We start from the raw sequence: 11,857 nt of genomic DNA, 5'->3' as shown, positions 1-11,857 counted from the left end.
TATAGTAAAAGCAGGTATTATTCAGGTACAATTCAGCTACATTTTATCGTATAGATTATTTATTCCAGGACTAAACATGCTGTGCTTTCTCCTAATTAATTATTGTTCTGTTTTAAAGTTGTTTTAATCTTTATCTTGAATGTTTGATTGCATAAAATGCACATTTAACATATTTCACCTTTTTTTTGACACACACATGATGTTGGATTCAACTTTTGTTAAACTGTTATATGGAAATACTACCTCATGAAGTGAGATAAGATGAGAATGGATGTATTGCAGGTAATGATACTGCATATTAGCTCCACTAAATATTTTGAGATGTGTTTTGAAGTATCATCGGTAAGACAGGGTCAGCTCAATGCTCCCTGTTTTCCATTGTGAATGTACAGCTGCTTTTCAATAAAACAGTGCGTGAGTTAAAGTCTCTGTGGAAATTGCCCATCCCTAGATATTGTTGAATAAAGTCGCTATTTTGTTATTTTTGGTGCACAAAAAGTATTCTCGTCGCTTTATAATATTAAGCTTGAACCACTGTAGTCACATGAACTGTTTTTTTTTTTTTTTTAGTAGCTTTCTGTGCATTGAAAAAGGGAGAGTTATTTCTGGCAATGCAGACCTTACTGAGTCATCAGATTTTATCAAAAATATCTTTATTTGTGTTCCGAAGATGAACGAAGGTCTTACAGGTGTAGAGGGTACATGAGGGTAAATAATTAATGACATAATTTTCATTTTTTGGGTGAACAAACCCTTTAAATATGGTATTTAACACATTTTTAAATGTCATTTTAAATAAACGTACTTTTGAAAATGTAAATCACAAACACACACTAGCTAGGGCCTATCTAAATACATTCCATAGACTATTGTTTTTATATACAGCTAGTTATAGGAAATGTAGGGTAGGTAATTTCAGAGAGCCTAATAACAAGCAAGCTTTGAAAGCATAAGATCCCACCCTCCCTTCAGAGCTATCCAAAGCCACATGTCCTCCAAAACACATGAACGCGCAAAGCGTCATGAGTCACGTTAAATTACCTCATGTCTAAAAGCACACAACATTACAATAATAATGAACATAAACAACTTACAGAGCTCCTGTAACTTACCTTACTGCTGCAGATTCATTTTGTTGATAGTGTTGACCATAGACAGTAAATATGGATGACACACCTTCACTCTCTTCCATTGTAGTAACTGAAGCCGCCAGTGTGTCTATATGGTGCTGACAGAACAACTCATTATTTCGGTGTGAAATATACATTTATGGAAATGTAGAAATTAAAGTTAAAGCTCCAGTCACCTCGTGAAGATCCAGAAAAAAGTCCGTTGGCGCCTCAGTGACTACTTCACTCAGAGAAGCTGTCAATCTCAGCTGTCAATCATGACGTCTCATCCCCGTTTTTATAGCATCAAATAACTAACTAAAAGCCAAACTTATTTAAAGAACCAACATTTGAACTAATACCAGCATGATAAAAACAGACTAATATGACAGAAATTGTCTTTGGAAAAAATTATTTAATTGTTCAGTTTGTCTCACGTCCCACTGGAATACATGGAGAGGGCGGGGTTTATGACCTATACTGCATCCAGCCACTTGGGGGCGATCGATCGAGACGCTTTGGCTTCCCTTTTCAGGATTCGTGTGTTGACATAGAAACGCAAAACAGCTCCGGGTAACGTTAGAACGTCACGTTTTGCCATCTTGTAATTAACAAGGCGTGAACGCAGCATAAGTTAATTGTTTTGGTTCAAGTGGAACTGTAAAAGGCGGCTGCTGTTTGTTTACGGCACCCGGTGCCTGTCTGTCTACAACTCTGCATAGCCTCATGGAACGCGCGGATGTCTGCGCGAGCAGGATACACGGAGGAATGGTATGGAACCTTACGTTGACAGGCAGGTGGGACGTCGTATTATTTCATTCGGACTGAATGCAATGATTGGATGAATATTTTTGGTCCTGAGAGTTCCACAGAAGACACATACAGTGTTTCCCATACATTGAGTAGACTGTAGCGCCCGCACAGTTACGTAACAGTCGGGATCATTAATATGTACGCCCCCAATATTTGCATATGCCAGCTCATGTTCAAGGCATTAGACAAGGGCAGCCAGTATTAACGTCTGGATCTGTGCACAGCTGAATCATCAGACTAGGTAAGCAAGCAAGGACAATAGCGAAAAATGGCAGATGGAGCGATAATAACTGACATGATCCATGATAACATGATATTTTTTTGTGATATTTGTAAATTGTCTTTCTAAAGTTGCGTCCCAAATGACGCACTACACGCTATGCACTTATACACTATGTACTTGTGCACTATGCACTCATCCATGTAGTGCGTGAATTGTATAAGGTTATTTTGTCATTTAACAACGGAGTCCGATCCTCCCTTCCCCTCCACTACGTAATTAAAGCTGCGACAGTTGAGTGCATGAAGTGTCCAACATTCCACACTTCGTTTTTTCCGTTAATTTAGTGCATCATCCGGGCATTTAAAGTGCACTTTTTCTTTTTGGAATTTTCAGTGTGAACGCACTACTGCACTATTTGTACTTAAAAACGTCATAGAATAGTGCACAAGTACGCGAATTGGGACGCACCTTAAATGTTTCGTTAGCATGTTGCTAATGTACTGTTAAATGTGGTTAAAGTTACCATCGTTTCTTACTGTATTCACGGTCTGTCATTATTAAGACTGTCGTTATTTTCATTTTTTAAACACTTGCAGTCTGTATAATTCATAAACACAACTTCATTCTTTATAAATCTCTCCAATTGTGTGTAGCATTAGCCATTAGCCACAGAGCATAGCCTCAAACTCATTCAGAATCAAATGTAAACATCCAAATAAATACCATACTTATGCGATTAGACATGTTGCATGAGGAACACTTTGTAAAGATGCATTTTGAGGGTTATATTAGCTGTGAACAGTGTTTATGCTGTTTAAGACAAGCGCGAGCTCCGGGGGCAGGGAGCGTGAGGAATTAAAGGGGCAGCAGCCTGAATCGGTGCCCCAAAATAGGTGGTTATAAAAAAAAAATCTATGGGGTATTTTGAGCTGAAACTTCACAGACACATTCAGGGGACACCTTAGACTTATATAACATCTTGTAAAAAAAAACATTCAATGGCAACTTTAAGTCAAATTAATCTGTGTTTTTTTTTAATAAAATTAATTTTATTTCAATGAATAGTAATAGCAATTGTGTTCAATTTCTTCATTGTGATACATAGGCATGGAATTTTTAACAAACTCTAAATATTAACATATTACAAGGCTACTTGCCAAATAAATAAATGGACATGAACTATTGATTTGAGTTGATATTATTTTATTATGTGAGAAGAAAGAGTCTGGAGTGATATGAGAGACAGTGAAACTAGTACATCTGTAGGAAAATCACTTTCCTGGGGCAACTGTCAATTTTTTAGTTTTGTGTCATTATAAAAATATATGACTGCAGAATGCTGCGATTGATCAGTCACAGTGTAGTATTCTAGAATTCTTGGAATGGAATAATAAAATTTGAATTTTTTTTCACCTTTTATAATGCATACAGTCTAATCCGTTTTAAACTACATATTCTGTGACATATTTGGTTTTCTGAACTAAAATGGATTTTATACTAACAAATGTTACAAGAAAAGACAACAAATCAGAACATGCAGGAGAATATGACACAACTGTAAACACGCCAAAACACTCTTCAATTCTGCTTTTAATACATCAAAACTAAACAATCCCTGCAAAACACTACGTAATCATATAGCATTGATACATCCAACATGATTCTGAATATCTTCATTGTAACGTAGGGTGCTAAAACATATTCTACAGTTTCTATACAAATATACAGCCCTACTCTCACAAGAATAACAAACATACAGCACTGTACAGAACTCCTTTGAAACAAATACAGATATACAGATCAGTTTTGATTCTTTACAAAATAATAAACTAGCTTTGTATTGTCGTGATTTTTTGTGCAAAAATCTAAAGAACAGGCAAGTTCACATAGATTACAGCAGTTAACTGGACTCCTAGCCACTGTGAGAAAAGCAGACCGTAGAACCCAACTGGCGAATTGCTCTCAGAAGACCCAGCTGACAGGAACCCACTGGTGGTCTGTGTTGAGTCTGTCTAGTGCCCTCTTGAGGCTGCGGTACGCTCCGTCTAGGTTATCGTTTACAATGCTCAGGTCAAAATAGTGACTGTACGCCCTCTGGATCCTTTCGCTCTCGTCCACCGTCCTTTTGAGTTCTGAGTCCTATAGAGAGACCAATATAGTCAACATTGGGGGAACTAAGAAATCTCAGGTGATTACAATTTTGTTTTTTGTTTTTACAATCACTAGGACACATACTTAGGCCACTTTTTCAAAACTCTTCACAGAGTTCACTGCAGTTTATGTTACATGATCCATGTTTACACTACAGTACAAAATTATTCAGAAGTTTTCCCCTTTTGTCTCGATGGTAATTAAAGTGTTAGTTCACTCAAAAATGAAAATTCTGTCATTAATTACTCACCCTCATGTCATTCCAAACCTGTAAGACGTTTGTTCTTCTTCAGAACACAAATTAAGATATTTTGATGAAATTCAAAAGGTTTTTTATCCGCCATTGAAAGCAACAAAATTACCACAGGAAAGTAGTAGATATCATTAAAATAGTTGATGTGACTGCAGAGGTTCAGCCTTAAAGGTGCAATATGTACGATTTTCTGTCCGCTAGAGGTCTAATCAAAACAAAGGCGTAGTTTGATGATGCCAAGTTTGAGCGTGGAATCTTGGGACATGTGGTCTTCACATCACTGGCGGTGGAAACTAGTCAGGATAGGACTCAGGAAGAAATCATGTTCATGGATGTGATTATTAACCTTAAGGTCCTTTCACACTGGACGCGATTTTGACGCGCAAATTATTCGTGCGATGGTTTTGTTTTTTGATCAGCTGTTTGTGTAATGAGTGCTTCCACACCGAACGCGAATGTGCTGCTGCGAAAAAACAGAATTTATTTTTTTCGTTCCAATGTCAATTTTTTTCCCACATCCGAGGCGACAGAAAAGGCTTCAACCTATCAAATACAAGGAAACAAAGGTGATGTCACAGCAACAATGACGGATCATCTGATAGCTTGTGTGTCGACGCATTTACAATAGAAAACTACCTTGTGAATGTTTATTTAAACTATATGTCTAGTAGTTAAACTTCTATCTGTTGTCCATAGGCATACAATTTCCCCACTGTGGACAAATAAAGGTCTTATCTTAGACAGAAGCCTATTTATAGCCTGGGCTACTCGTAGTATATGTGAGTGGGTTTCTTTTCTGTAAACGAAATGTCCAGTAGATGTCACTAGCTTTCAATCAACGTAATCAACCTTAAAACCTAAATTTCGTCCGTGACTATGGAAAGTGAATGTGTTGTTGTTAAGACTGAATGCACCCAAAAACTTCTTTTCGGTCTTTGAAAAAAAAAATGAAAGATGGATGGATGTTGTTTGTCCTGAGCAGTTAAACTGACCAACCTTTCCAACAGGATGAAGATTATTTTGTTGAAATATATATATATAATTTTTTTTTTTTTTTCATTCAGCTGTCGGCGCGAATGTTTTGGAATCTTTCAGAGCACAAATGTCGCAAATTTGCGTCGCGGCTGATGTGAATGGTTTTGACGCAAACTATTCGCTTTTTCGTTTCGCTTTTCCGTTACGTGTCCGGTGTGAAAGGGCCTTTACTGTGGTATGAAGCAGAGCAGGACCGAGTGTTGTGGGAGCTGTACAAGGCCGCTGGAGCACACATGCCACGAGCAGTGGAACTTTTAGTATGCCACAGTCGCCAGCGCCGCTTCCACTTTTCCGGTCATGAGTATGAGGTAATGTAGCTCTGTAATGTTATATAGTGACGAGAATACTTTTTGTGCGCGAAAATAACTTAATTCAACAGTTTCGTTCCCTGTCTGTCGCAGTTGACGTAGTTCAGCGCTTCCATGTTTACGTCTGAACGCCGGCTCAGTATTGGCTATCATGGTGCAGTATTGGCAGTATTGGCTATTACTTTTTTCATTTTTTGGTGAACTAACTAACACTTTAAACTGAATGACTAAAATCTGTGTAGGTGTTCAGCTACATCAATATCTTTATTTATATAGCGCTTCTTACAATGCAGATTGTATCAAAGCAGCTTTACATTGATAACTGATAAATAATTATTTTTTTCATCTAATTGCTTTGATGGCATTTGATTTTTTTAGATTTGGAATATATTTCTATATCGTATTATTGTAGAAATATAACAATTGACTGTCTAAGTTTTGCATTATGTGAATTTTTTACTGAAGTTTAACTATTTTGAAAAGAGTGTGTAAGCGTGCAGATTGACCTGTAAATACATAGAGTTTTGGCATTAGATGTGTTTAAGTGAGACAAGAATTCATGTAGTTTGAAAGAAGTACTAGTTACTGCATGCATTTTGTGCCAAAGCAATGATAAATGATCCACAGTTTAGCCCACATAGTCTGCTGTTATGCAAAAAACTGAAAACTAAAGAAAGAAATTACCGTCATTTGTTTCGTCACAACACCAGCCTCAATGGCAGATCTGTTCATGTCTTTCAGAACCTCAAAATTTGGGGCTTCGATGAACACCACATATGGAAGAAACTCGGCTGTTCGCAGAACTTTGAGCGCCTGTAGGAGAACAATGTATGAAATGAAAAGTATATTAATGGGGTAATAACTGTATAAATGTAATGCTGGAAAATTTCCCCATAGACTTCTATTGTAAGTATTTTATAGAATCGGCATCAAGCGTTAGTTGTATTTAGCCTAGAAAGATATTTCTGTGAACAGTCATTGTAAATAGGATATAGAAAATTTCAAAAGGCACCTGCGGATTGACATCCAGAATGCAAATCTTGCCGGAGTCCATGACCTCATGGATGGAGTCGATCTTGGTGCCGTACAGGTTTCCATCGTATTCCCCGTGCTCCAGAAAACGGCCACATTTGATGTCAGCTTCCATCTCACTGCGAGACATAAACAAGTACATCTGCCCCTCCTTCTCATCCACTTTGGGTTTACGAGATGTGTCTGTCCACAGGGACAAAAAGGGCCGGGTTAACATTAGCAGGGCAAATAATCTGCTTAATACAAACTGATAGGGTTATGTTACTGGTAAATTATTGGTTTAATAATAATAATTAAAGGGTTAGTTCACCCAAAAATGAAAATTCTGTCATTTATTAGTCACCCTCATGTCGTTCCACACCCATAAGACCTTCGTTCATCTTCAGAACACAAATTAAGATCTTTTTGATGAAATCTGAGAGCTGTCTGACTCCTCCATAAGCAACAATTTAAGTCAAACAGCTCTTGGATTTCATCAAAAAGATCTTCATTTGTGTTCCGAAGGTGAACGAAGGTCTTATGGGTGTGGAACGACATGAGGGTGAATAATAAATGACAGAATTTTCAATTTAGTTTGAACTAACCCTTTAATGTGTGGTGACATTAGCAAAATTTCAGCAAATTTCATGAGCATAGAAGGTCCAGTATCTATTGTTAATAGTGTAGCACTGAATGAAGCACAGCTTACACACAAGTAATTTTCAAACCAAGTAACTTGGTGAATTCAGAACAACGGTATATGCGAGATAGTTCACCCAAAAATTACAATTCTGTCATCAATCACTACGGTGGCCCAGTAATGCACAACACAATGAAATTAAAAAAGCAAACAACACAACGAAATCGAGCCACAAAGCAATGGAATAAAGCCACAACTCAACGGAATAAAGCCACAACACAACAGAATAAAGCCACAACACAACGGAATCAAGCCGGAATCAATAATGGTGTTGATATCTTTGTAAGACTGTCTACTTTATAGAACAGTGGCAAGGAATACTAATATTACCGAGCTCTGAGAGTGGTCGGGAGCATTTCTGTTGTGTTGTGGCTCGATTTTGTTGGGTGTGGCTTTATTTTGTTGTGTTGTGGCTTGTTTCCATTGTGTTGTGGGTTTATTCCGTTGTGTTGTGGCTTTATTTCGTTTTGTTGTGGCTTGTTTCTGTTGTGTTGTGGCTTTATTTTGTTGTGTTGTGGCTCGGTTTCCGTTGTGTTGTGGCTCGATTTCGTTGTGTTGTGGCTTTATTCTGTTGTGTTGTGGCTTTATTTCGTTGTGTTGTGTTTGCTTTTTTAATTTAGTTGTGTTGTGCACTGCTGGGCCACCGTAAATCACTCATGCTGTTCCAAACCCATAAGACTTTCGTTCATCTTTGGAACACAAATGAAGATATTTTTAATGAAATCCGAGAGATTTCTGAATCTCCAATGAAAGTCTATTCACCCAAAACTCTTATGCTTGAAAACATTCATAAAGAGATTCATAAAATAATCAAGAGGTCCAAGTCTTCTGAAGAGACATGATTGCTTTATATGATGAACAGGTTTAATTTACGTCAGTTTTGGGTGAATAGACTTTCAATGGAGGGACAGAAATCTCTCAGATTTCATTAAAAAGATGAGTTCCGAAGATGAACGAAAATCTTAAGGGTTTGGAACGAGATGAGGGTGAGTAACTGATGAAAGCATTTTCATTTTTTGGTAACTTGTCCCTTAAAAATGTTACAAATATTTAATATGTATTTATGATTTATTTAATATATTGAATCAAAATGATAAATATGCACTAACAGGGTGTTGTAGTTCCATAACGATGCGGGTCCGAGACCAAAAGCTTATTTTTCATGCTGCGGCGACCCACACCCTGAGCTCCAATCAGAACCAGTGTCTTCCTGCGGAACGGAGGCACCTTGGCCACTTCCTCATAGATCCTCAACTCATGTCGGTCAAACTCTGGTAAAGTGAAAACATCTCATCTTTTGTTAGTCTGATTTAGTCGCTATAACCATTATTTGCCAGTTCCAGTTCAGTTTTATTGAGGTTCCATTTACTGTAGTTTTCATTTTCAAATGCATTTCCATTTATGAACCTGAAATGGAACTGACTGCAAACTCATTACCACAAATGAGTTTTAGCATGAAACATAGAACTGACTTCAACAACAACAGTCACAACAGAGATCAAAAGTATGACACATGCGCTTCCGTTGCACTGGACAGATGGAGCAGTCATCTTTACCAGCGTTCTTGGTGGTCAAGTACATCATCTTCTTCTTCTTCTTACCCCCGATCCCTGCACACAGAGGCCCTGCGGACATCAGCACACATCCTGGTAGTATAGACACACATAGCATGACACCTGTCTACTGTAGGAGTCAGACACATTTAACCTCAGGCCATACTTATCAAACCTTTCAGTTCGTTCTAGTGAAATTAGAAAAATACACACAGAAAAATAACAGCACACAGGTTTGGAATGACATGAGGATGAATAAATAATGCCTTGTTCCTATAATAAACACCAGAGCATTCTGCTTTACCACGGTGATCTTCCCCCAGGGGGCGCTACTCTCAGTTCAGCGTCACTTCAGGCTGTTGGCAGATGTCTTGAAGTCTTACTTTCTCATAATGATTTATGACATCATGAGAATATGGTGCTCAAACTCGAGGAAACTGAGCAAAAATAGCCAATTTGGTGCAAATGTTGGAGATAAAATGTAAGATAAAATTCTGATTTAGCATGTATTAATGAGATCTTTATAATAGTATTCCAGACTACATACATAAAATGCAAATAAATATCAGTTGTCACTGTTTATCTTGTATAAATTATGTCTTATTAAAATGACATATATATATACAGTATATATATGTGTGTGTGTGTGTGTGTGTGTGTCAGATGACAGAAGGCATATGTATTTAAACACTAGAATTTTTTAAATGTTTTTAAAAGAAGCCTCTTATGCTCAGCACGGCTGCATTTATTGCATCCAAAATACAGTAAAAGAGTAATATTGTGAAATATTATTACAATTTAAAAGAACTTTTTTCTATTTGAATATATTTTAAAATGTAATTTATTCTTGTGTTGGCAAAGCTGAATTTTCAGCATCATTACTCCAGTCTTCAGTGTCACATGATCCTTCAGAAATCATTCTAATATGCTGGTTTCTTATTATTATCAATGAGTTATTTTAAATTGTAATATTATTTCACAATATTACTGGTCCAATAAATGCAGCCATAAAAACTTCCACACATCCACATAACAAATATTCCACTACATATATATATTCTGTAGTGCCTTGTGTCCTACCTGTGCTAGAGAGCTCCAGGTCTCTCTTGACAAAGGCTTTTCTCTTCTCCTCTAGCAGCTGACTGGGGATCAGGCCTGCACTGCCTCCTTCCAGATGACATGCCTACAGGTGAGACCAGACGCAAGGTAAGACAGCCATACAGAGCTAAAAGGTCATGGCTATATATATAACCCCCCCCCACACACACCTACCTGCCACCAGTTGGGGTCCTCCTGGTTGAAGATCTGAAGGATGTCTCCACTGCTGAATTTGAGTCCAGCTTCTTTACAGGGGATCAGGTTGTCATGAGTAGGGTCATAGTCAAAGTGACACTTTACAAAGGCCTGCAGACAGAGAGAGAGGGAGAAAAATAGACATACAGTAGAAACAGAAACACATTGTCCTTGTCACTGAATATGTCCTTCCATCAGAATGTCATATTGTCAGCCTGTTGAAAACTTTAGAGGTTCTTCCATAGTTAGCTATTCTTTACTGTCATGATCTCAGAGATCTGTGTTTATGTGTAGCATGAAGCATATCTGTATCTAATGATTCCTTATTCTGTTAACATAAACATACACTCACTAATAATCCACTTCAGTAACTTTTATGTTAATCTCACTTTTCTGCTGATTTTAGGATGATTTCACTACAACTTTTTTTTTCACAATAAAACTGCCTTGGAAACTTTTGGGTTTTTTTCTACTTGTCCAAATGTCTTTTATGTAGATTTGATAGTTTTACTCTTGTTCAGACTCAGATTTTCAATCTTAAAACAAGAAAAAGGGTTAGTTCACCCAAAAATTAAAATTCTGTCATTATTCACCCTCATGTCGTTCCAAAACTGTCAGAACACAAATGAAGATAATTTTGATGAAATCTCAGAGCTTTCTGACCCTTCATAGACAGCTATGCAATTGAAACTTTAGGTGCATTCACGTGGCCTCGTAATTCCTGTAGTTACAAGATTCTAGCTTGTAAAAAGCGTTCACGTCCTCTTAGAGCTTGTAATTACAGCTTGTAAGCTGGGAGTTTTCTGAAAGCTCCCAGATGTACCACGTGGTCACTGTACCACCTGACCGCTGTAGATTGATTTATTAGGTGTTGATAGTGGTGCCATGGAAACGCAAAATTCCCAGTCCAAGGACCAAAAGGACATGAACAGCTCCGAATATAAAGTCCCGTGTTGTCATTTCAAGATTCCGGGAAATACGAGGTGACGTGAATGCAGCTTTAGATACCTCAAAAAGTTCATAAAGAGATCGTAAAAACTAATCCATATGAATTGAGCGTTTTAGTCCAAATTTATGGAAGAGACTCGATCACTTTATATGATGAACAGATTGAATTTAGGCTTTTATTCACATATAAGATTCCAGCGACGAGCAATTTAGCAGTCCACGCTAGACGCGACGCTGAGAAGCGATAAAATCAATCAAAAACCACAGCCAATCAGAAGAGAGTGTGGGCGGGCTCTCTCGGCAAGAGCACAGCAGACACAATGAAATGGGCAAGTACATAGTAAAATTCATAAATACTACATCATTTAAACATTATTTAAAGTACATACGGACTGAACCAATCTTTGTTATAGAATACACTTGTTTGTGCACACTGAGTTGACAGTTTGAACGTTCTTGT

At 37.5% G+C, this 11,857-nt stretch overlaps 1 protein-coding gene across 4 annotated transcripts in view; it reads right to left on the bottom strand.

Moving 5' to 3' along the window:
* Positions 1 to 3,434: 3,434 nt before the first annotated feature.
* mpp2b (MAGUK p55 scaffold protein 2b) overlaps positions 3,435 to 11,857 on the bottom strand; it is a 59,697-nt gene continuing 51,274 nt past the window's right edge. For 2 of the 4 annotated variants that reach the window (XM_067368967.1, XM_067368964.1), the window contains 7 exons: positions 10,429 to 10,560; positions 10,237 to 10,339; positions 9,160 to 9,228; positions 8,713 to 8,874; positions 6,905 to 7,107; positions 6,577 to 6,705; positions 3,435 to 4,284 (listed from right to left, as the gene is read on the bottom strand). In XM_067368967.1, coding sequence (XP_067225068.1) covers positions 4,108 to 4,284; positions 6,577 to 6,705; positions 6,905 to 7,107; positions 8,713 to 8,874; positions 9,160 to 9,228; positions 10,237 to 10,339; positions 10,429 to 10,560 — 975 coding nt within the window. In that variant the 3' untranslated portion in view covers positions 3,435 to 4,107. The remainder of the gene's footprint in view (positions 4,285 to 6,576; positions 6,706 to 6,904; positions 7,108 to 8,712; positions 8,875 to 9,159; positions 9,229 to 10,236; positions 10,340 to 10,428; positions 10,561 to 11,857) is intronic. The other 2 variants (XM_067368966.1, XM_067368965.1) reach the window with 2 other exon arrangements.

This window comes from Chanodichthys erythropterus, chromosome 19, assembly GCF_024489055.1.
Source record: "Chanodichthys erythropterus isolate Z2021 chromosome 19, ASM2448905v1, whole genome shotgun sequence".
NCBI classification, from domain to species: Eukaryota; Metazoa; Chordata; class Actinopteri; order Cypriniformes; family Xenocyprididae; genus Chanodichthys; species Chanodichthys erythropterus.
The sequence above is the reverse complement of the archived record's forward strand: the minus strand, read 5'-3'. Positions and strand labels throughout refer to the sequence as shown.